The sequence below is a fragment of the Sus scrofa genome, chromosome X (assembly GCF_054392235.1).
Source record: "Sus scrofa isolate SSC_HxYL_T2T_F1_AM1 chromosome X, Sscrofa_HxYL_maternal_Yorkshire_Landrace_v2.0, whole genome shotgun sequence".
In the NCBI taxonomy this organism is placed as follows: Eukaryota; Metazoa; Chordata; class Mammalia; order Artiodactyla; family Suidae; genus Sus; species Sus scrofa.
This window is the reverse complement of record NC_139401.1, coordinates 89361699-89387385: the sequence shown is the minus strand read 5'-3', so window position 1 is coordinate 89387385 and position 25687 is coordinate 89361699. Positions and strand designations below refer to the sequence as shown.

Below are 25687 nucleotides of genomic sequence, written 5' to 3'. Positions count from 1 at the left end.
TAGGATCCCCTTTCAGTCTCTAGGACTTGAAGAAAAAATTTGTTTAAGCTTCCAAGGAGAAAGGGATCAAAAGAGAGAAAGAAACTGTTTTTAAGAAGGGAATCATGGCTAACTCTGCACTGAGCATAACCCCACACTACAGTACCACAAGGATTGGTGGAAAAATTGGAGCAGCATGAGGAGACTGCAACCTAGGCTGGATGAGGGCCTTATCACTGAGGGCAGTACAATCAACTTTGCCAACAAAAGGCATTCAGCAGAGGGGAGCAGGAGCTGCAAAAGGACAAGAATGGCAGGACGTTGTTTTGTGCAATGCTATATTGTCATCACCATAGAATAGTAGGTACTCAAATATTTGTGGGCAAATATCAAATGCTGACTATAGATGACATGGTTTTGAGCCCACATGAGATGACTCCCCGTATACTTGTGGGAGTGGAGAATTTGCAGAGAGCTTGAGTCCTGGCAGTGGGGGTAAAGAAGAGATGATTTGGGATATTTGGATTATTGTTGCTAGGGCAAACCTAATCTTAATTCAGAGGTGACAAGACAGCTTACAAATGAAACTATTTCATTCACGAGACACATCAGGGCATTTCCTGTTTCCCAAGGGCATTTTCATAATATTAATTACCATTTTATTGGTAAAACAAAGATGCATCAACTTATGAGGCATCTAACAGAGATTTTGGATGATGGAATTCCAGATAATAGAGTTTATATTACTGATTAAGATGTTTCTTTGTTAAAGAATATATTTGGTTTCTTACATAAGTCCAACATTTCTACAATATTGCACTAAAGTTTCTTTTAAATGTCAAGTGCTTTGTGAATTGAAGGCTTAAAAATATGTCAAAATAACTTAGTCTTCTTAGATCAGGAATTAAATACACAATCTTTTTATGCAAAAATTCATCCTCATTTCTTTAAAGGTAAATTGCCTTTAATGAATGAATAAAGTGTTCTCTACATTATCAATTTAGACTTTTGAGTCTAACCAAACGCAGATGCTCACCTTGGTTTCCAATTATAGTTCAGATTGAGGCCTTGTAAAGAGGAAGGAAGATGGCTTGAGGAAAATAAGAGCGTCTCAAAATTAAGAATCTCCATAAGCCAAAATGGCTACAAGGAGCTCTCAAATAAGGTTAGATTTTTAAAAGAACAACTACTTAAGAGAGAAGGAAGAACATCCCTGAGAATTAAGAGTGACCTCTGTTGTTATAACTCCAGATGCCATAATAGCTATGGGAGAAATTAACACAGGATGACAATCACACATTTGCCTCTGAGCCTTCAATTAATTTCAATCCTGTGGCCCACAGTTTCTCTCTGTTCTAAGAGGCTCAGGTTGTCTTAGGCACTTCCTGTTATTTTGTTCTGCTGCTTCCACTGTCCACACTTGACTTTTTCTAATGTGGTAGGAGAGTTCAGGTTAAGTGATTATGGCTCATTCAGCCAACTTCAAGATGGTCTGTGCCTGAAGTAATCTTAGTTCTTTAGATTTTGTAAACCATGTTAATTTTTGACAATTTAGATTTTCTCCTGAGGACACAAGTCATTAAAGAATATAAAGTCTGGAAAGTAATGTTATTTTATTTGAGTTCTACTCTGACTATAATGTGGTGAATAGATTCGAAGTTAGAAATGGAAAGAGAGGAGTTCCTGTGGTGGCTCGGTGGTAAGGAATCTGACTAGTATCCATGAGGACGCAGGTTCGATCCTTGGCCTCGCTCAGTGGATTAAGGATCCGGCATTGCCGTGAGCTGTAGTGTAGGTTGCAGATATGGCTTGGATCTAGCATTCCTGCAGCTCTGGTGTAGGCTGGTGGCTACAGCTCTGATGTGGCCTGGGAACCTCCATATGCCTTGGATATGGCCCTAAAAAGACAAAAAAAAAAAAAAAAAAAAAAAGGAAAGAGAAGTGTGTACAGACATCAGTTAGGACATCACTGTAATAGTCCCGTTGAGAGACAGTGGATGCCCAGAACTAAAATAGCATTAGTGGGCTTTGAGAGAAATGGGTGGATTCCAAAGATATTTAGGAAGCAGAAGCAACAAGACTGAACAGTGGCATTCAATTCCATGATTTGTAGACAACACTTTGCCTCCTAACACTTAGCCATTTTAATGTTCCTCTAAAAGCTATTGAAAAACTGGGAGATCCCATTGTGGTTCAGCGAGTTAAGAACCCAACATAGTGTCTGTGAGGATGCAGGTTCAATCCCTGGCCTCGCTAAATGGGTTAAGGATTCAGCGTTGCTGCAAGCTGCGGTGTGTAGGTTGCAGATGCGGCTCAGATCCAGATCCAGCATTGCTGTGGCTGTGGTGTAGGCCTGCAGCTGCAGTTCCATATAGACCCGTAGCCTGGGAATTTCCATATGCCACAGGTGTGGCTGTAAAAAGAAAAAAAAAAAAGTTGTTGAAAAACTGTTGAGTCCTAATTTTAAAAAAAGTTGAAATTTATTTATCAAATGTATAGTAACAAATACTTATTTTGTTGAGTGGAAATCTGCTAGTATGATTAAGAGTAATGGTAATTATCCTACAAAGCCTCGTTCCTCATATTTCTAGTATATGAGATCTAAAATGAGGACACTCACACAACAAATATTTATTGAGTGCCTGGGTAACAGATTGTTCTTTAAAAAACAAAACAAAACCAAAACACACAGAAGCAGCAGGAAACTGACAGATTTAAAAGAGAAAAGAAATATTTTCTATAATTTATTTGGAGCTATGAAAGTTATTGAAGTATAATACTTGCCTCAAACACTTTCCCAATAGCTGAAATTAATTTTTACGCCTAAGCAAGATACTGCATGGTGGTGAAAGCTATAAGGTCCACTGATTTTGAATATTCTATTCAAAATATGTTGAAAGGAAAAAAGACTGTGCAGTCCACTATCCGAACTATAGAATGACTGAAGTATAAAGAAGAATAAGCAAGAGATATTTTGCTATCACATAAATATGGGATTTCATTTTCTTCCACAAAATACTCAATTTAAATTTGGGGATTATTAATTATTCTTGCCTATATCATAAGCGGTTTTTAAAACTCATTTGCTCTTAGAGACGCTAACTAGAGGGTCTTAATTCTGAAGTTAGAAATGTTTCCAATTACATATATCTTCATGCCAATATATAGGACATTCAACTGAACATCTTTAATATCCCTATTAGTCGAGTGATATATAACATGAAGGATATGAATAATTTATTCATATCTCTTTCATAGAGATTACCCAATCTTGCTTTCATTAATTTGAATGTGATTATTTTGGAAAGGGTCTTAGTCCAAAACGTCAACCTTTTTGGTTTATTTCCATTTGCTCCAGCCTCTTAGAGGCGATCTCTCTGAAGAGGGTTTTTTAGTGTATGCATTTTGTTTATGCTACACATGCCAAATAGATCTCTCAAAATGAAACTGTGAGCTCATTTGGAAGTCATTTTTGGTAGCACATGAATCAGAACCCTTATTTTCTTCTCAGCACTACTGGTATTTTATTGCTTCCATCTATAGTCCAATATGCTTTTAAGCGCCAAGAACCCCAAGGCCAAACACACAAAGCACTAAGAAAATGGGAACTTCTGGCGATTACAACTTTTGTCTCTCTTTCAGGATTTTTCCTTCCCCTGGGAGAGTAAAATCACTTTTAGCTCACTATGAAACAGGGGCATGGTGAGCACAGATGATTGACTAAAGTTGGTGATGTTGATTTAGGAGTCTTCGGCTTATAGGTCAGGTGTAAAACCCTTAAACCTGCTTATCAAAGTCAGCTTGTCAGAGGCCTTTGGATTTTTCCAGACTCTGCCCAAATGTCACTTTTTCTATGAAGGCTTCTCTGGCCAGCTCAGGCAGAATTAGGCAGCTCCTCCTTTGTATTATTAGAACACCCTGACATATTCCTATGGCAGCACTTATCAAACTATATTACATTTGTCTCTCTCCCTCCACTCTATATGGATAGAGAAACTAATCTCTTCCTTTTATTCCTGGATTGGAGCATTACCAAAATCAAGTTGGTTCTCAATAAGTAATAACTGAATGGATGGGCAGAGGATGCCTACTAATACTCTCTGTCTGCATAGCATATGTTATGAGGTGTTTTCACATCATGGTGAGGAAGAAATGGCAGAAATTACTACTCACATTTTATAAATGAGGAAACTGATGCCCAGAGAGTTTATATTACCAACTGTGAACTGAAGTTTGGCACTTGCCATCTGCCTCTACATGGATTAAATCATGAGCCATTGCAGCTGCTGACCCAGTAGAGACCAGGAGTGAGGCAATTTGTGCTTGGGGAAAACTGGAAAAGCAGGTCTTCAGATAGTTAGATATTTTTAGAAGATTTTATGAGCCCACTTCTTGCATCTCCTCATATCTGGAAAAATACTGAAACTCTTCATGGTGATATCAGCTACTTGTGACTTGTAGTAACCTTCCTGAGACCAGCAGCAAACTTTGTAAAATGTGTGCATGGCTGCACGCACCAGCTCCCCTTCACCTTTATCATTTATATCTGGATATTGCTCCTTTTCTCTTTGGGGCAGTGCTTCAGAGATATCTGAAATACTATTGCCTCCTGGCAGTAGTTAAGTGGATAAAACAAAAGCTGTCACAGTCATCAGTCAGCTTAGTCACTCCCAAAGGTGGGCTGGTAAACCCTGAGGGAACTCAGGAAAGAAACAAAGAAGACTGGCCAGAGCTAAGGTGCCTATCAAAGGAGTGATTTCAGTAAGCCCAGACCTTTACATCTTCCCATAGAAACTTGTGCTCTCTAAATCTGGTAATCTGTAAACCTTTTGTTCCTACTACATTCCCTTTGTTGCAAAAACTCTTATATCTAGCTTCCTCCTTTACTTCCTTGGAGTGGTTTCTCAGGGCTGTCTCCAAGGCTTAAGTCCTAATTTTGCCCCAAATAAAATTTAACTTTCAACTTTCAGGTTGTGCATTTTTTAAGTCGACACAATCCAAGTTCAAAACTGCTGAAAAATTGCAAATCCAGGAGTTTCCCTTGTGGTTCAGTGGTAACAAACCCGACTAGTACCCATGAGGATATGGGTTCAATCCCTGGCCTCGCTCAGTGGGTTAAGGATCTGGAGTTGTTGCAAACTGTCGTCTGGGTTGCAGTTGTGGCTTGGATCCCGTATTGCTGTGGCTGTGGTGTAGGCTAGCAGCTACAGCTCCGATTTGACTCCTAGCCTGGGAACTTCCATGTCCCAAGATGCAGCCCTAAAAAAAATAAGGTGTACACCAACTTCTCACACCATCAAGTCGATGAGGGTGTGTAAATAGAAATAGTAGTAGTATTCTGTTGGACAGATGATAATGGCTGGTCAAGACACATACTGTAAAAGCTGCTTACCTGTTTTGGGAACTCCCAAATAACTCTTACCAGGTTCTCAAGAAGTTAACTTAAATGCATACAAAACCAGACTTAAGAATGTCAATGTATTTATAAGTAGAATGATTTGTGACAAATAATTTTCCTGTACTCAAGCTACACCCATAGCGAAGCCAGCAGACAAAAACTATGTCCTATTTATGCATGCAATACAGATGATTCTCTCTGAAATTCCCACCATGACTCATAGACTCTGAAGAGGAATAAGTTCTTAGAAATCAGGAATGTAATCCCTTAATTTTACTAACGAGCTTCCTAGCTATCTAACTAGCTAGAAAAATAAAAGACTTAACTAATCACACGTGGCTTGTTAGAATCAGTTCTTCTTCTTTTTTTTTTTTTGTCTTTTCACAGCCACACTTGCAGCACATGGAAGTCCCTAGACTACAGGTTGAATTGGAACTGCAGCTAGGACCTATGGCACAGCCACACAACAAGGGTTCCAAGCCACCTTTGTGACCTATGCCACAGCTTGTGGCAATGATGGATCCTTAACCCACTGAACAAGGCTATGGATCAAACTCACAACCTCAGGGGACACCCACAACCTCAGGGGTTCTTAACAGTCAGTCACAACTGGAACTCCATAATCAGTTCTTCTTAACCATAATATTCTTAACATTTTTAAAAACAGGTTATTTTTGAAAAGTAATAGAAGTATAGTTCTCAGCAAGCCTTCTAAGCATCTGGCTAACGTGACTGAACTAAACATAGTCTTCCATACAGAAATAGTCCTTCAACAAATGCTGCAACATGAGAGAAGTAGCGTAAAGCCTACTCTATGTCTGTGTATTGGTGAGTGGGGGTACATAACATGATAGGCTGTGTTTTAGGACCTCATCCATGTTAAAACAAGGTACTTTTTAATAGATATTGACAATATTAACTATATTTATCTCTATCCACCCATAGACATGGATGCTAACCCACAGATTTGTATCAACTGAATTTCCTTGTGTCAACTGAAGTGTATTTTCTAGCAGCCATCCTTTTTCAGCATACTTTTTATTTTCTTTTTGAAAATAACCCAAGTAGTTATAGACTGGGTGTGTTCTTATGTTCATGGTGTAACTGAGCTAGGGCCCTGTGGGGCTCCTAGGCACACCTGCCTTTTTTTTTTTTTTTAATATTTTTTTTTATTTTCCCACTGTACAGCAAGGGGGTCAGGTTATCCTTACATGTATACATTACAATTACATTACACCTGCCTTTCTATGTCCACCATTTCTTGTTTTTAGGGAATAAGCTTCAGTCTCCAAGATCTTCCCTGAGTTCCAAAGTACAGTTGCTAATCAGGGAAGGGAGGGGATGCAAAGACCAGGGAGGGCCAGTCAAGAGAGAGTAGTGCAGCCTTGGGGCAGGGTCCTGGTTCCTCCTCAAGAAATATACATAACAATATCTTTGAGCCTTTCTACAGAACTAAAACTCCCAACAAATGGAAGAGCTACTTGACAAAGCATTCTTCATTCTGGGAAGAAGGACCACCAGAACGAGTCCTGGGGCCACTAACCACCAACTTTGACAGACAGTGCAAGGAAGCCTCTACACTGATCCTTATCTACGGCCCTAATTTCCATTCCCCAAACTATAAAACCACCTCCTAATCTCTCCCAAGGAGGGCACAGTCTTTAAGGCATTAGTCTGCTGTGCCCCGCTTTGCCTGGCAAAGCAATAAAGCTATTTCTATTTCCACATTTGTATTCCACCTGTGGACAGAGGCCCAGTTCTGGCAAAAATGTCATATTTACAATTTCTAAGTTTTGAAAAAATCACTTATTGCCGGTAGAATACATTTTACTACTTCTTTTTTTTTTTTTTTTTTTTGTCTCTTTTTTGGTCTTTTTTTTTAGGGCTGCACCCGCGGCATATAGAGGTTCCCAGGCTAGGGGTCTAATCGGAGCTACATCTGTAGGCCTACACCACAGCCACAGCAATGCAGGATCCCAGCCGCTTCTGTGACCAACACCACAGCTCATGGCAACGCCCAATCCTTAAACCACTGAGTGAGGCTAGGGATCAAATCCGCAACATTATGGCTCCAAGTCAGATTAGTTAACCACTGAGCCACAATAGGAACTCCCATTTTACTACTTCTTGACCAGCTAAAAAGTTATGTGTGTCTATTAAGGGGCAAAGACCAAAATAAGCTAATATTCTCAGCAAAAAACATGACAAATAATCATATTTATGAGAGTTTTGGGTTTAGCTTCTATTATCAGAGCTGGGGGATGCTCTGTTGTCATATGTACTAAATCAATAGAAGAAAGCAAAAGCTTTCTATAAGTATATTTGTATCTCATAGACTGCAAATCACACCCAAATCAAATGGTTTCATGGGGTAACACCATCAATTAAGAGAGAGAGCCTTATTTAGCAAATAATTGCTTTGGGGATAGAAACATACTTCAAACTGCAATGAATTAGTTTGCTAATTGATCTTCCTGCTGGGGATAATTGCTAGAATTCCTTCTTTAAAATATATGGACTTTTACCTGTTCAATATCAGCAACTGTGCCTATCTTTCTGTTACTATCATAATCGGAGACTGTCTCTTCTTTGCCTTCACTGGGTGCAGAAAAGTATTTCCACAGCATTCATACAACAAAGCTTTTGTTTTCCTCTAGCATCATAAGTGGCACCCTGATGGTCCATCTCCAATTAATGCTAATGCTTACCATTATCCTCAACAGTTAGTTTGAAAAAGGAGAGCCTGTATTTTGAAAGTTTAGTCATTTGAAAGAAAGAAAGGTCATTTAGATGGTCCAATTTAGAATCAGTTTCTCATTTAGACTATGAAAGAAACTTGTTCATAAATCACAGCATTTTAATGTATTGAGTAAAATATGACTTTAGATGCTAATTTTTAAGCTAGGTCAAATTATATTATTATGCTGTGTAAAATATTAGGGTCATTTGAGTATCAATTCTTTCATTTTCTATAAAATTTCAGTAAAGAAATTCCCATGTGTACTTAAAGTTGAAGATAATTCATTTAGGTCCCCATTATACATTAAGCCAACCAACAATTTTTATCCATGTATCACAGGTATAAAATATCTGTCAGTTCCTGTTAAAGGACTATAACATGAAATCAATATGGTCAACAGGTACATAAAATAAAATGCCTATAGCAGAAAGAATTTAAAAACAAAAGCAACACGCCTTAACAATGCTTTAAGATCTATTTATTACTTACCAGGAACAAAGTTCGGAAGTTGCTGAGATCACCAAAAAATTCTTCTATGCTTACTGTCTTAGCGTCAAAAATAAAGTATTCTCCAAGAGTTTCATAGAGCTTTACCATGTTGTTGTGCATGGTATACAGTTTTTCATATTGGTCTCTGGCACTTTTTGTAAAGCTGTAGCTTTCTGTTAAGGAACATGAACCACAAGTACCTCAAACATAATCATTAGATGTTAAGATTGAATTACAGCATCATTTCCATAAATATTTATGCATTAGTTTGCTAGGGTTGCAACGACAAACTACCACAGACTGGGTAATTTAACGGAAATTTATTTTCTCACAATTTTGTAGGTTAGCGACACAATATCAAGGTGTGGGCAACTTTGCTTTCTTCTGTGGCCTCTCTTCTTGACTTGCAGATGGCTGCCTTCTTGCTGTGCCTTCACATGGTGGTCCCTCTGTCTATGCTGTCTGTGTCATAATATCTTCTTCTTAAGGGGACACTAGTCATACTAGAGTAGGGCCCACCCTCAGGACATCATTTCAACTTATTTCCCTCCATAAATGTCTTATCTCCAAATACAGTTACATTTGGAAATTTTAGGGGGCTAGGGCTGCAATGAATTTGATGGGGGGTACAATTCGGCCCATAACAACTTGCTAGAGTCATTATATTGGTTAGTGAGTTTTGAAAATCTATAGATTAAGTAGAACTATTTATTTATTTCTTTTTCTTTTTTTTTTTTTTTTTTTTTTTGCCTTTTCTAGGACCACACCCACGACATATGGAGGTTCCGAGGCTAGGGGTCTAATCTGAGCTGTAGCCACTGGCCTACACTAGTGCCGCAGCAACGCGAGATCCCAGCCGCGTCTGCCACCTACACCACAGCTCATGGCAACGCTGGATCCTTAACCCACTGAAGAAGGCCAGGGACTGAACCCGCAACCTCATGGTTCCTAGTCGGATTCGTTAACCACTGAGCCACAACGGGAACTCCTAGGCAGAACTATTTATTGTATAACCACAAAGAACATGTTTGCTAAAATATGTCTGCCAAATGAAAGCACAAAAGTATAAATACCAGAAAACTGCTTCATCTTTTTCTGACAGGGTAGGGTAGAAACAGCAACAAAAAACTGAGGGAAAAATGTATATATTCTCTTTTTTTTAGTCTACATATTCTATATAGATGGAGAGGTTACTGTGATTTCTATATATAGGTTATGTGTGCACACATATACACATATATCCCATATGAGGAGAGGAAGGAGAGAGAGAAGGAAGGAGGAGAGGAGAGGGAGAGGCATGAAGAGAAATGGAAAAGAGGGAGAGGGAAGAAGGGAGAGTAGAAAGAGGGGAGAGAGGGGCAGAGAGAGATTCTACTGCAGCGCTAGAACCTTAATCACCCAAAGGGCTTGTTAAGACCCAGAATGCTGTTTGCTGTGCCTGAGCCAAGGGGCCTGAGGATTATAATTTCTAACAAGTTCCAAGGTGATGCTGAGGCTGCCACTCCAAGTCTAACCCAGCAGGACTTTATGAGGTCTTCCCAGAAGAGATTCCTCCTCCATATACTCTGTATTAGCTCCTCTCTGAACTACCTAGATAATATTATCTGATGTACATTTCCTGAGTTGTCTTATAGATGCTAAAACTCCCACAAAAAGGAAGTTAGCTACTTGATGGCCATAAGCATATAGCCCACAGACTTACTTGCACCTAACGATTGACAGTGTTAACCCCTGTGACACTGCCCTGTTCTCTCACCATAAACCTTATCAAAGAAATATGCACCAGCTGATCACATACCCTACAATCCCCATCATTAACCTGGCCTTTAAAACTGCTTTGCTGAAACCCTTCTAGGAGATCAGGGCTTTTTAGCACAAGCCACCCATTCTCCTTGTATGGCTCCTACAATAAATACTTCACTTTCCTTCACCACAACTTTGTGTCAGTAGATTGGCTTTACTGCACATGGGTGAGTGGACCCAAGTTTAGTTCGGTAACACCAGGACTACACTTTAAGTAGCAGTAGTAGCAAAGGATTTATCCTGAAATTAGTTATATCACTGTTATAAAATTTTTATCAAAAAAGTGAAAACAATTACTATTACCAAAGCATAAAATGAACCAGATATATAAATGTGTCTGAGTAAAGGTCTCTCATAAATAAATTTATACTTAACAGAAAGAAATTATCAACTTTATTCCTGATTATAGAAAATACGGATACAGCAAATCATGTCTTTAGGTGACTGTGAAATACAAAACCATGAGTAAACTAAAATTTCCAACAACTCAGTATTGTGATCATTTTGGAACATTTCCTTCGGGTCTTTCTTCTACGGCTGATAACTTGCATGTCAATTGATAAGAATGCTTCACAGAAAGGTAAGTAGGCTTATGAAGAACACAAAGGAAACTATGTACCTTTTGAAATTAAAGTTAAATCTATTAAAACTCAATAATGATCCCAGAAGTGAAATCCCTTTAGATGCAAAGCTACTAGACTTAAGATCATAAAAGAAGAATAATAGCACAGTTTGGGGTGTGCTATTTTAAGATCTACCACAGTGTATTCATGTTTTGTGATAATATCATTTTATCAGGTACTGATTACTGTGTCTTGAAATGCTGGATTTTATAAAATTTTCTGAATTCTTCAGTGTGTTTTATCATAACCTAGGGCCGAATTTATTTTCCATGGGAATATAGCTCTAGTTTCACAATGGAAGTCAGTGGGGAAATCAGACCTTTTCTGGAAAATTGCTTTGCAGCTGACACTTATGGGATACGGCAGGATTTTAAAAGTGAGAGGCCCCCTTTCTAGCTTCTTTTTTATGCTACTTAAGTATGAGCTTTCACATTAGCAATACAACAACCTCTTTCCTGCTAAGGAGTGACATTAAATCTTTCAGGCCTCAAGTCCATTTTGATGTCAATAGACTGGAAAGAATTAATGCATTTCTGACTTACTCTACTTTGTTTTTACCAACAAAAGTGTTGTGTGTCATGCTACTTATTTATTCTGATTTTACCTCTGAGATCATATATTTTTTGATTTTTAAGGAAGTGTTAAAACAGCCTGTTTGAAAGTTGCAGATATATGACAATTCTTTTTATTTCACAGCACAGAATGCAAGTGAGATTTTTGTTTTCTATTCTCTCTTCCCTAAATAAAACAGACTCATGCCAGAAACTTGCTAAGTCCAGACACTTTGCAAAGGTCACTTACCTTATTTGCAGCAAGGTACTAAACTGTTTATATGTTTCATAAGGCTCAACATGTGTACAACACAGAGAAAAAGTCAAAGATTAAAAAAAAAAAAGAAAAAATCCCTGTATGTTTCGCATTTACCATAACACATTTTTTCACCAGCTAAAATACGCCCATATGGTGATATAAAATTTCACAAATTCGTTCTCCTACAAGACAAACTGATTTCAGAAATTCTGTCTGTGTGCCAAAGTGAGAAAACTTGAAAAATTCTGGGAATGGTTTAGCTTAGAAATCTCAGATGGAAAGCACCCCGATCCCCAGGTCCTTTTGCTTATGTTCACAGTGATGACTCTGTAAAAGGGATGGAGGGCACTAATTGGCAATGAAATTGAAACCAAGCAGGCCCCTGTGGGGCTCCTGGGCACAAGAGCTTTTCTGTGTCCCTCATTCCTTGTTCTTAGGAAATGGGCCTCATTCAACCTCCATGACCTTCCCTGAGTTCCAAGAGACAGGTTCAGACAGCTGCTGATCAGGGAAGGGAGGAACAGTTAAGCAACAATAATAGTACAGCGTTATGGCAGGGTCCTGGTTCCCTCTCAAAGGATACACATAATAATATAGGCATCTTTTACACCTAAGAGAAAAATTATATTCCTATGCTTGTTTTAGAAATGCATACTTTAAAACTGAACAGCTTAGAGTTCTTCCTTGTCCTTCTCCCTGGTTTAATTACACACTAAACACAATCACCTCTAAGCTAAAGATTAGGCACCCTAAGCATAATTGCCTATGGGTTAAAGGTTATTAGCACATGTTGTTTTTCAGGAACTTTCCTACTTTGTTCTAATCTCTGATCAATATGCCCTTTTTGCAAGTACTGTTATCTAGGCAATAATCCAGAAGACCACCGCCAGGATCATGCAGAGATCTCCTGACTCCAGCTTTGATGACCAAGATTCCCTTCAGAAAAGAAGAATGCATGTTTGTCCCAAGCCTGATTCCTATCTGAAAACCTGTTTTTCTCCTTTTTACTCTACAACTCCTTGCAATTCTTTCCAAGGGGGGCAGTCTTTAGGGCACTAGCCTGCTATGAACCTCCTTTGCCTGGCAAAGCAATAAAGCTATTTTTTTTTCTCCTTTATCCAAAACTCTTGTCTCCGTGTTTCAATTCAGCACTGGCAGACAGAGGACAAATTTAAGCAACAAAATCTTTCACAATTGCAACACTGTAACCAAATCCTACTTGGGACTACAGTTGAAAAAGAATTATAGGCCATCACTCTTTTCCACCTCTTTAAGATGATTTTATTTTTAATTATTTATTTATTTTTAGGCTGTGCCTACAGCATGCAGAAGTTCCCAGGCCAGAGATAGAATCCATGCCACGGCAGCAACCAGAGCCATGGTAGTGACACCACCAGATCCTTAACCACTAGGCCACCAGGAAACTCCTATTTTTATTTTTTTGAGGGGCCACTAAACACAAGAATACTGTTTAGTATTATGCTAAGCATCGTGCTTGATGAAATGATCACCAAAGCCTAACCCGGACCCTGGGGCAGTTTATCAGCTAACATAACAAAATGATTCTATTATTAGCCATTTGCATTTGTTCAGGACTTTATAATTTTCGATATACTTTGACTTCCACTATGTCCTACAATCTTCACAACAACCTTAAAAAGGCAGAGAAATAACACTATTCCAATTTTTAGAGTTGTGGGAACTAGATAAAAGGCACTCATTTTACGAACAAAATCGCAAACATAATACATTACATTTTCCACACACACAAAAAAAACATAATACATTACATTTTCCACGCACTCATCTATCTCAGGTTAGAAGGTAGTGAAGGGGAGCAGATGCACCACCCCAAATATGTCTCTTTGGAACAGATTACTTTGAGCTATTTGAGGAACAGCAGGGCAGGAAAAGCTCTGCAAAAGAGTAATAAGTTACCCTTCTCGAAGGGAAATTTCCATTGATAAAGGAAATCTCCATTTGCACAGGTGTCTTCCTGTGTGTACCAGGAAGAGAAGAGTAAATCTATCACAAGACAATCAAGGGTATCAAGAGTATCACAGGTGAAGTTGCAAATTTAAATCTGCCTAACAAACCTTATCCTGGTTTCTGGTGCTCCCCTGCCCTATAACCCCCTCTCACCCATCATGGGCATCCTCACACCTTTCTTTTGTCTTTAGCTGAAGACAGTATAAAAGCTGGTGGCTTTGGCTACTTTGGAGAGCTCCTCATTTCTCTCTGTGTATCTTCCATATACACAGGAGGTATACATGTTAATTAACATCTGACTGGTTTTCTCTTATTGTTCTCTTTTCTTTTTTTCTTTGTTGGCCACACCTGCGGCACATGGAAATTCCTGGGCCACAGACTGAATAGCAGTGACCTGAGCTGCTGCAGTGACAATGCTGGATCCTTAACCCATTGTGCCACAAGAGAACTCCTCATGATTCTGTTTTTAATTATGGGGTTGGGAGGCGGTCTCAGCCAATAACTCAGAAGGGTAGAGAAAAAAATATTTTTCCTCCCCTACAGTAGGCATCATGATAGTCCCTTGCATGATACTAGTCTAATGCTCTCTCTCTCTTTTTTGTCTTTCTAGGGCTGCACCTGTGGAATATGGAAGTTCCTAGGCTAGGGGTCGAAATGGAGCTGCAGCTGCTGGCCTATACCACAGCCTCCGCAACTCCGGATCCTTAACCCACTGAATAAGGCCAGGGATTGAACTCATGTCCTCATGGATGCTGGTAGCATTCATTACCACTGAGCCTCTAATGTTCTTTTCATATGGTAGAAGTAAATTATTTATAATGACAATGACATTCATGCTGCCAAATCCAATATATATCCCTCTGCCCTCCTTTTGATGTCTCCTCCACATCTGTCACATTTAGCCACTTCTCTTAGTTTCTATTAAACACACCCTCATGCTTAAAATGCTTTTTTTCCTCCTACCTCCTCTCCTTCTCTGGTGACTTCTATAAAATGTACCCTGAGGGCTTGGTCCTGAGTCCTGGATCTATAGTCTATCTAACTGACCTCATCAATTCACATGAGATTAGTATCATCCACATTGATGACTCCCAAATTATATATGTACCTTGAATCTATCCAAAGATACCTTTTTTTTTTTTTTTTTTGGCCACAAGCATGGGATGCAGAAGTTCTCTGGCCAGGGAATGAACCTATGCCACAGTAGGGACCTGAGCCACAGTAGTGACAACGCTGGATCCTTAACCTGCTGAGTCAGAAGGGAACTCCTCCCTTAAGATATTTTCATAGTCAACTGCCTGCTTGTCCTCTCTACTTAAATGGTTTTTTGGTTTTGGTGTGTTTTGTTTTGTTGGCATGTATTGGTATTGCAAATGTAAATACTCTGCTGAAAATCCTATAATAATATATCATAACACTTGGAGTAAAATTCAATTCATTTCCTAGGGTTTATGAGGCTTTACATGATGTGGCTTCCACCCACCTCTGCACCCTAACCTCACACCATTCTTGATATTAAGCACTATGCCTAGCCTCATTAACCTTCAAATTAGGGCCTTTACACTAGTTTTTCTTTCTGTCCAGAAGGTTTCCTTCCTACCAGGTTGAGCTTTCAATCTTAGCTCAACTGTCACCTCCTCAGAGAGGCTTTCCCCAACCATCCAATCTAAAATATCTACTCGCATCACTATTACTCTGGCCTATTTTATTTCATTCTAAGAAATTATCACTATCTGACACAATCTCTCATTTAATTGCCTGTTCACTGCCTGTCTTTCTCCACTTAAAAACATAGCCCAAGAGAGTAGACCTTGACTGTCTTGTTGACCAACTGGCTCACTGAAAACAGCTCTTTTGTTCCTTTCCTGTTTGCCCATTTCTGTTCCCCTTTAACCTTAAAAGAATCTATTAGGTTATTCCTCACTTCTATAGGCAAATTAACCTAACTCCCAACTTATGCTGTCCTGAACACACAGCATGCCTTGCCTAACCTGATTCTTTTCCTAGATAAAAAGAATGAAGAACTAAGCTGTTATGGAATTATTAGCTCTCTACCCCCAACAGCCCCCTTAGCACTCCTACAGGCAGATCACAAGGGCAAAATAAGATCTGAAGAGAGAGTCAGCCAGTCTTCAGTCAATGGAGAATGATGCAGAATCCAAATTCCTGCCTTGATGATTCACTGAGATTCTTCCCCCCTTTCCCCTTTAGAAACTGTCATGGAGAGCAGAGTAGGTAATACATCAGTCTCATAATAACTGCCATGGCTGAGCAGGATCTTGGGAGTTGATCTTGGGACATGAGTCCACCTTCTTCCCAGATTGCCAGCTTTTCTGATTAAAGCATCTTTCTACTGACATTTGCCTCTCATTTATTGGCTTTTGAGGGGCAAACAGCCAAACTTGAGTTCAGTGACATTAGCAGTCCCTAGGATGGCATATGACATACAGCAGAGATAGCAGCAGTGATAAAATATCTTTTTTTTTCATTTAACTTACTCTGCAGGAGGCACTGTGGAATGCTTCCTATGGATTAATTCAATAAATCCTCACAAGAGCTTTTTGAAGTAAGAATTTACCAAAGGTCACACAGCCGGTAAGTTACAATAATGGTAACAAAATGAGAATAGGTTCAGAACTCATATTCTTAACCACTATGCTGTACAGTTTCTCAAGAAATATTTGGTGAAGTAGTAATGTCTTACTTTAACACCATATTGAAATGTGAGCGATAGGATTGATTTGGATACTTGGGAAGATTAAACCCCTCTTATAAATATTAAGATAAGTTAATTTCAGAACAAACCTTATTTATAGATTATTTTTACAGTTATATTTCTGAGTATGAGAAAAATTCAATCCCCTCATATGTTTTTACCAATCTTCACATTTTACATTCATTTTTAAAAAGTAGGCTTCAGAGTTCCCACTGCGGCATAGTGGGATCGGCAGCATCTCGGGAACCCTGAGATGCAGGTTCGATCCCCAGCCTGGCAATGGTGTTGCCACAGCTGCAGCTTAGGTCACAACTACGGCTCAGATTTGATCCTTGGCCTAGGAATGCCATATGCCGCGGGTGGGTGGCTGGCCAAAAAAGAAAAAAAAAAAAGGAGGCTTCATCAATCATATTGATTTCATTTTAAAGCTATATATGCAATAGAGAATATATTTATCAGTAGAATGATGGGATGCTTAAGTAAAGTAGTTTACTTAGACCTAGATGTAGCCCTAGTGGATATTTTAGTAGATAAAATTTTAAACTGGGCATTTTATTTATCTCTCATGTTAGAGAACAGAAATCAAGAATACATTTTAGAGGAAATAAGTCTCAAAGTTATCTTCTGGGATGCTTGGTAAAGAAATAAAATATTTATAAAAGGTATTTTCATCCTAGAAACCAAATACCACTTTCTTGTCATAGAGATACAGGGCACTCTTATGTAGATTTCTGTACCATTTCTAATATAAAGTGGGTATAACTGGATTGCGCCCATGGAGAAGGGGGAGAAAATAGAGATTTGAATTGGGCTACTGCTCCTCATTTGGGATTATTTAAGATTGACTATAAAAGAGATTTTAAAAAATGTGTCGTAGACTCTTATGATGGACTTCTTTGGGCCAGGCAGCCTGCCCTTAGCTGGGTTTTGAGAATGGTGAATGAGAAGCCTGTGGTCATGTTCATAGTGTAACGGAAAAGCCCATTGTGGACACATTGCTTAACTAATGCTTGAAGCTCTTCTGATGCCTTTCCCTGAGGCACTGTTGAAGAGACTGATGAGAGCAGCAGGAAAAAGCCATTTGCTCCTGAAGGCCCAGAATTTTTGGCCTTTGGTGCCCAAGAGATGGTGATAACAGCTGTAATGGCATGAAAGAATAAGGCACTTTGGGGAAGATGATTAGACTATTCTGGGACCAAGACATAGAATGACCTCTTCTCACCTGCTTAAATAACCTTGGGAGTCCTTGTAATATTTAGAGAGAAGAACGTTGGGAAAACAATGGACTTTCCAAGATGAAGTTCAATGATAGGGGTAATTCATAGTAATTTATACCCTAAAAGAAATATAACCTTAAAGTGGTAAAGTGGGCATATCCAATATATACAAACATCAAATATAAGGGAAGAAAAGCAATTTAAAACAATTTTCCCTTTACTAGTTGACTTTTAAATTTCTTGTTCTACAAAGACAAGCATTTCTGATTTTTCAGCTCAGAAGGTATTCAAGATAACTGTGAACTAAAATTACATCATCTACTCTCTCAGAGAAGTGTTCATTGCAGGATTTATAAACTAAAATGTGGTCAGCATGTTAAAAAGCTAGGAGGTAAAAATAATACTCTCTTAAAAGTATTATGAATTTTAAACCATTTGATCTCAGTCATGAACCTGGAAACTTAATTTATTAAACACATATTTTAAGTCCCACAAAGCATTTTTATATTAACTCATTTGAAAATCTGACATAAGGAAGCCATTTTCACAATTATTTGGGTATTTACACACTATATAGATTGTCTAAAGTTTCTATCATCTATGCTTTTGTATGACTATATACAGATTTATAAACTATAGTCCTTACTAATAATACTATGGACTTAAAATTCAACCTGAAACAGCTATAATTCACCCATAGGCATGTATTCATATAGGAAATAAATTACTTTCTTTATACTTTCAGGTACATTATATATAGCTTTTAACTATTTTCAGTAGCTATAAGTACCTGCCTATAAACTGATTCAAGGTAGGTGTTCTAACCCTTGCCCTCTAACTGGTTCAATAGCCAGTGGGGTTCAGGACACATTACCTTAAAATATGGCACTGGGGCATATTGAATACTTTAAGCTGAAGGAATTTGAGAAAATGGAAGTAGGAAGGTCACTGACCTTCCCTCTGCTCTTCTCTCCTGAAACAGATCAGAAAATCCCCGCGTGAGAAGTAGCTTCCCTATACCTGGAAGAAAGGAAGAACCTTCTCTCCAAGATGATGGGACACCAAGAAGAACCTGAGTAAACTGGCCTTTTTTAGTTCCTCCCAGTTTACTATACTTCATATTCTTTGCCCTATCATATCTTTCCATGATTTTCCACTCTTTATCAAACCTAGCATAAAACCACTCAGAGTAAACCATTTCTCTGGGTCTCCATTTCCTAGTGAAAGCTTCCATGCCACATAAAACTTATAGTCAATAAATTTGTTTGCTTTTCTGCTATTAAATGTTGTCAATTTAATTTTCTGACTGAGCCAGGGACCTTATGAGGGCCTAGGAAAGCTTTTTTCTTCCCTGCATCGTATTGCTACATCAAATATTAGGCAGAGAAAACTATTTGTCATTTTACTTAATTTTGATGTAGAGAGTAATTGTTAATACAGAAAACTTTTTCCATTAGAACTGAAATAAGCATTAGCAGAGCACTGGGAATGAAGGAGTTTATGTACCTCACAGCTAATTGAGTTAAATCAGTTCTTACAATTTCTCATCTTCACAGGCAGTACATTAGTTATGATTTTAATAAAAAAACTCGAAATTTGAAATAACATTATTGCCAAATTGCTGAGAACATAGAAAAATCAACTTGAGATCCACTTAACCTTCACATAAGCTTTAGTTAGCAACATGTCCTAATTATCCATTTAAATAAAAGGAAGTAACAAATATAAAATCTATTAAAAAATATAGATATCATTCCCTCTTTCCATAGCCTGTCAGAAAAGATGACTCTAAATGCTAAAAACCAAATATTAATTTTTCCATTTAACCTGAATGCATCATTTTTAGTTAAAAATGATTGATATTTCACAGGAATTTATCTTTTAAAAATAATATTAAGGCATATTAAAGTAGCTGGAATTTACTTTGATACCACACATTATGTGATAAATATGCAATGATAAATATTTTTAAAATGTGAAACATTAATAAGAACAATATAGACTATATATGTTAATTTGCAATTGGATTCAATACCATAGTTTAAAATAGTTCAGGATTTAGATTACATAATTCTGTACAAACCAGACTACAAAATTTAGGCATAGGACATTTGATAATATAACAAAGATGGCATAGAAATGGTAAGGATTTTGAACCAAAGTTCTCAGTTTTTAACATATAGGAGGCAATTATGCTACCAGAGAAATGAACCTATTTTGTAATGAGCCCACTTTTCTACAGATGGCCTGAGTTGGCTGAGTATAAAGAAAATGCTTTTAAATCAGCTTCTAGGAGTTCCCACTGTGGCGCAGCGGAAATGAATCTGACTAGGAACCATGAGGTTGCCGGTTCAATCCCTGGCCTCCCTCAGTGGGTTAAGGATCCAGTGTTGCCATGAGTTGTGGCATAGGTCACAAATGTGGCTCAGATCCCATGTTGCTGTGACTGTGGCATAGGCCAGCAGCTACAGCTCCGATTTGACCCCTAGCTTAGGAACCTCTATATGCTGCGGGTTTGGCCCTAAAAAGCAAAAATCAGTCCTCAGTTAAAGCCACGAATGTGATGATTATTAGGTATAATCAGTTCTCCTACTTTTCCCTACCTTCTTTCATTATTCACTAATTGTGTTTCTTCTGTACATTTTTTACTCTTCCTTTAAAGATAGACTCCATCTTTGCATTCTGAGGCACCTAACAGAGTGATTTTTGATTTACTCAAACATTTATTAAGCAGCTACTGTGTGCCGGGTATCTTCCAGGTGCTAAGGATACTATATAGTAGTTAATATTGCCACAAAGTAATTGGTCACTGCTTTCCTGGAGCTTATAGTTTAGTGGGAAAGCATACATTAGACAAACAAAAAAAAATTTGCAAATTGAAAAATGTGATTGCAAAGCATAGGTTGCTAAAGAGTATATATCTGAGAGACATAACTTAGGCTTGTGAGGGTATGGATGGGCCATGAGTCTGGTAATGGCTCTTGAAGGATGAAATATTAAAATTCAGACCTGAAGGGGAAGGGCCAGGAGTAGCACTAGGGTAGGGTAAGTGAAGCTTCTGAAGAACAGTGAATATTTTAGGAGCAAAAGGAGAGCAGAAAAGGCCTGGAGTACTAAAGTCTACAGAGTAAGTGGGAGATAGCAGGGAGAGGGTTCCTGACATATGCAGGGGCCAGATTCTACAGGTCTCTTAAGCATTTTGTAATCTGTCCTGAGAAAGATCTAAGCCATTGAAGAGTTTTAAGCAGGGAACTGATAGTATGTGATTTCTGTTGCTCAAAAGCATAATAAAAATGCTAGTTAAATTAACATATACATATGCATACATACACTAACAACAATAAGGAAAAACCCTAGGACTAATGGAACACAGAATACTGTTCAAATAACAGTAAGGCTACTTGTTAGTTCTTAACTACTGATGAGAAGAGTATATATTATATAAATATCCAATTAAAGTATATTTGATAAATTATTGAAAATTTGCATAGTATCAAAGGAAATTAGAAAATAGCAAGTGCTATGCAATGTATAACTATTGAGACTGGCATATAAATAGTGGTCTTTAGAGTAACACAACTGTTATGATTATCAAATTTTGAGATTGATGTGTATATTCTGGAATGTCAGTATTATTGTTGAATATTCATAGTTGGCACACCCAACTGTTAATGAGATCAAGTACTACCTCCAGCCCTAACTCACGTTCTGCTCTCAGCATCATTTATCACGTGGCAACAATGTATAAGAAACTGGGAGATTAAGTAGAGAAAAAGAAAGCAAATAAAGTGATTAAGACGTGGCTCCTAACCCTCACTGAATTTATAAACTAGAGTTGGGAGATAGATAAATAACAGCAGAGCAATAGCAGCAGGAACTAATGTTTAGTGAACTCTTACAATGAACCAGGCACTGAGCTAAATGCTTTACAAGCATTGTCTTTTTTAACCATCCTAATGGCCCTATGATGCATATATACCATCATTAACTCCATTTTACACATGATGAAATTCGCCTCTGGGAGGTCAACTGACTTTCTCAGTGCCATCTCCAAAGTAAGTGGTGGATTCAGGATTTGAACATGGGTACCCTTACCACTCCCCCATAATATAAAACTATGAAATTAACCAAGATACCATACTGCTTCCTTTGTTAAAAAAAAAAAAAAGTTCACGGTAAAATAAACTAAGCTCCACAAAGAACTTCCAGAAAAATGTGGAAACACATAGAAAGAAGTGATTCTGAGGGAGTTCCCTAGTGGCCTATTAGTTAAGGATCTGGCATTATCACTGCTGTGGCTCGGGTTACTGCTGTGGCGCAGGTATGACCCTGGCCCAGGAACATCTGCGTGCTGTGGGTGGAGCCAAAAAATAGAAGTGATTCTGAGGTTATTAAGAAAAGTTTCAAAAGGAAATAACTTTCCAGTTCCATCTTGAGGTACAGAAAGGATTTCTCTGTCCAAAGAGAAGACACCACAGGCAAGGAGAACAGCACAGCAAAAGTCTAACTGTATCTGGAGTTATGAAAAAACTTGGACTGTTCAGAGATAACATAGTGTAAGAATGCCTCTTTGGCAGAAGAATTATTTTGAGTTGAAGGTACTTGGGAAAACAGCAAATGCAAGAAGAGGCTTTCTCTAAACTCCCCTTATCTGTGTAAAGACAGATCCTTTAAAAAGAACTCAACTATCATAAATTTCCTCCCTAGGGCAGTTCCCATCTTGGCACAGCAGAAATGAATTCAACTAGGAACCATGAAGTTGCTGGATCAATCCCTGGCTTCCCTCAGGGGATTAAGGATCTGGTGTTGCTGAGCTGTGGAGTAGGTCGCAGACGTGGCTTGGATCTGACATTGCTGTGGCTGTGGTGTAGGCAAGCAGCTGTAGCTCCAATTCAACCCCTAGCCTAGGAACCTCAATATGCTGCAGGTGGGGTCCTAAAAAAACAAAAGATAAAATAACTTTCTTCCCTGGGAGTTTCATTAACCAGAGAAGATTCACTCTTATCAAAAGACAGAAGGCTAGAAGCTGGCACCGCATACCACACCCAGACAAACTTTGCCTCACACTACCATATCTTCCATTTATTCTCCTGTGGGCCCATTCATCTTGCCTAAAAATCTGCTACTGTCCTCTAAGTGGCCTACAATTCCCTCTCCTTTCCCCCTATGAGGATGGTATATAAGCTCTCAAATCTGACTGCTCATTGGGGTGTTCACTTTTTTTCCCCCTGTAATGTCATAATTTTAAATCTTAATACATGTGTATACCTTATCTTCATGATAATATGCCTAGTGTCAGTTTGTTGCATAGACTCAGCTATTGAACCCAGGAACATGCAGGGCAAGCCTTTCCTTCCCTATGCCTGGAAGGGGGTTGAATGCATGTTAAGGTTTTCACATTTTCTTTGGAAGCAATGAGTAATCGATAGTTTTTTCATGAGGAGCAATATGATCTTACTGGTTTGTCAGAATCTCACTCTGGCAACTATGAGACGGATGGTTTGGAAAGATGGACAGTGAACCCTGGCAGAGCACCCAGGAAGCTAACAGAGTAGCACTGTGAATAGCAAGCAAAGGGTAGCTATAAGAAACATGGAAGACGTAGAGTACATGGGACATGGTGACTGACTAGATTATTAGTGGTTAGAGAGAGGGAAGCATTGAATATACTGGAGTTTTCTTGCCTGAGTAGCTCGGATATGTTTTGTGTATACTTTTTTGTTTTGTTTTTTTACTGAAAAAAGTTAACAGTTTATTACAATTTATTTTATTTAACAATCTAGGAAGTTCGCAGCCATCAGCAGTTCCAGTGCAATTTCAGGTGCAATTGGGAATTCAGGAATCTCCGTGGAGCTCTTAGTGTAGTGAACCTTGTAGGTAAAATACATGTGCACTTTTGATAGCACATGTGAGGGGATCTCTCTAAAATTGACTTCATTAGTTTCATTCTCAGCAAACTGACCAGGGCCACTCAACATGGCTTTTATTGTTCCCGATGTTAGTGCGTGTTCTCTTTTTACAATAAATTCATGAACATCTGAAGATATCAATTTGACATACATGGCATCAGGGCCCTCACAGCCACCATAGGTTTTCTCTTCTCCATCCATTATGTTCTCATGAAATTCTACTTTGCGTCCACGGGAACTTTAGGTTCCTGGTGAGGCAGGGACGCACTCTGTGTATACTTGTTTTTTAACAGAACTTGGGAGACAAGAAAAGGAACATGATTTTTTTTTGGGGGGGGGGAGTAATCACTAGTTTTGAACACACTGAGTTTGAGATTTCCAGGAAATATTGGGATGGTAATATCTAACAGATAGTTGGAAATAGTGGCCTCTTTGTTAAGCTGGAGATCAGCTTGTATGATAATGGTGAGAACTGCAAAGCCAAGGCAAAAGGAGCAAAGACTTCCCCATATTCAATCAGATCTAGATCAGGACAGTAACTCAATACTACTCCCCAAGAGTCTTATGGGTTCAATGAGTACGGTCTTAGTCTGAATATGTTTGGCCCTGATATGTTCTCCACAAATATAAACTATTCTGGAATGATGACTTCAGATAAGAGAAAAATATCAGATCCCACAGTATGTGCAAATGTCAATGAAGCAAAATATGTAGTCGGTGTGAATTTTGCTAAAGGATATGGTCCCAGGGGAATTGAGTTTTATTGTCTTGGGTAGTGACAGAGCCAAGGTATAAAGGAGTTTGACATATTACTACAAAAAAAAGTTAAAGTAAAAATAAAAGGATTTCCCTGGTAGCTCAGTGGGTTAAGGATCTGGCATTGTCAACATTGTTACTGCTTTGTTGGAAGTCATGCTGTGGTGCAGGGGTGTTTGATCCTTAGTCCCAGAACTTCCACATGCCACAGGGAGAAAAAAAAAATTCTGCACTTAAGGCATTTACAATCTAATCAAGGAGTGAAAACTAACCACAAGGGAGATTCTGAAGTATGTTGCCCACCCCCCCAAAAAGAATAATAATAATAATAAAGAAATATTACTACAGACTCAAGAATAACTGTATACAGTTTATGAGATTAGTTAGAAATGGTGATGCCAAATATCTGAGAATCCCTGTTTCTCTTCATTATTGTGCACTCTGTATTTTCTATTTTTTAATTTTTACTATACCAGGTGATTCTGCCATGTCTGCTGCTTTGGAATGAATGTCTAAGTACTTGGGATTGATTGTTTACTGTAAAATAATTCTCTGGGCATTTAAGTTTTCTATTTTTCCTACATTTGTTTTCAAGTGCCCTGTTTCAAGTTTGGGGATTAGTGCACTGAACTGCAGATTTGATTGCATTTTCAATTCAAGCGGTAGTTTCAAATTCAGCTGATAATGCTTTATCATTTTTTGCTTATCTTTCCTTAACTAAAATCATCAATGAGGTAAAGAAGTGGTAACAAAAAAAAAAGTCTTCAGAACCAAGTCTGAAGCCAACTCTGTATTGGCTCTTTTAAAGATCTATGAACTGAGGCAAGAGGTTTAATCCCCCCCCCTTTCTTTTTTTTGCATGGACAGGGTGATCTGCAGGATTTTCTTCCCTCAGTTGTAAAATACAGCAACAAGAGTAGAAATTCTCTAGGGTTCCTTCTAGCTGTAAAATGCTAGATTCCATACATACTTAGGCAAAACAGAAGTACTAATATCTCAATAAAAAGTAAATGCTTTGTTTTCCTTAATGGAAGTACTTGAACATATTACTTAAATTAGTTGTATATTTTTTATTCAGTCTTCCACTTCTAGAATAAAGGCAGCTGATGGTAAAAATATATTCTGCACATCGTTTGTATGTTCTATGATCTCCAAAACAGGGATAAGAACCTAGTAAGTACATGGCAACCTCATCCTGAATTTAACAGACTATAAACTTTCCCAAGGACAGACACAGTACTCTAAGATAAAATAATGG

General features: G+C 38.3%; 1 protein-coding gene and 1 pseudogene across 7 annotated transcripts in view; both read right to left on the bottom strand.

The window, feature by feature from the left end:
• Positions 1-25687, bottom strand: part of DIAPH2 (diaphanous related formin 2) — a 1391236-nt gene that overhangs the window by 700130 nt on the left and 665419 nt on the right. For 6 of the 7 annotated variants that reach the window (XM_085006645.1, XM_085006646.1, XM_021080479.2 and 3 more), the window contains one exon: positions 8607-8771. The exons of the other annotated variant lie outside the window; for it this stretch is intronic. In XM_085006645.1, coding sequence (XP_084862771.1) covers positions 8607-8771 — 165 coding nt within the window. The remainder of the gene's footprint in view (positions 1-8606; positions 8772-25687) is intronic. 7 annotated transcript variants of the gene reach the window in all.
• On the bottom strand, positions 23526-23933 carry LOC146394708 (elongin-C pseudogene; annotated as a pseudogene).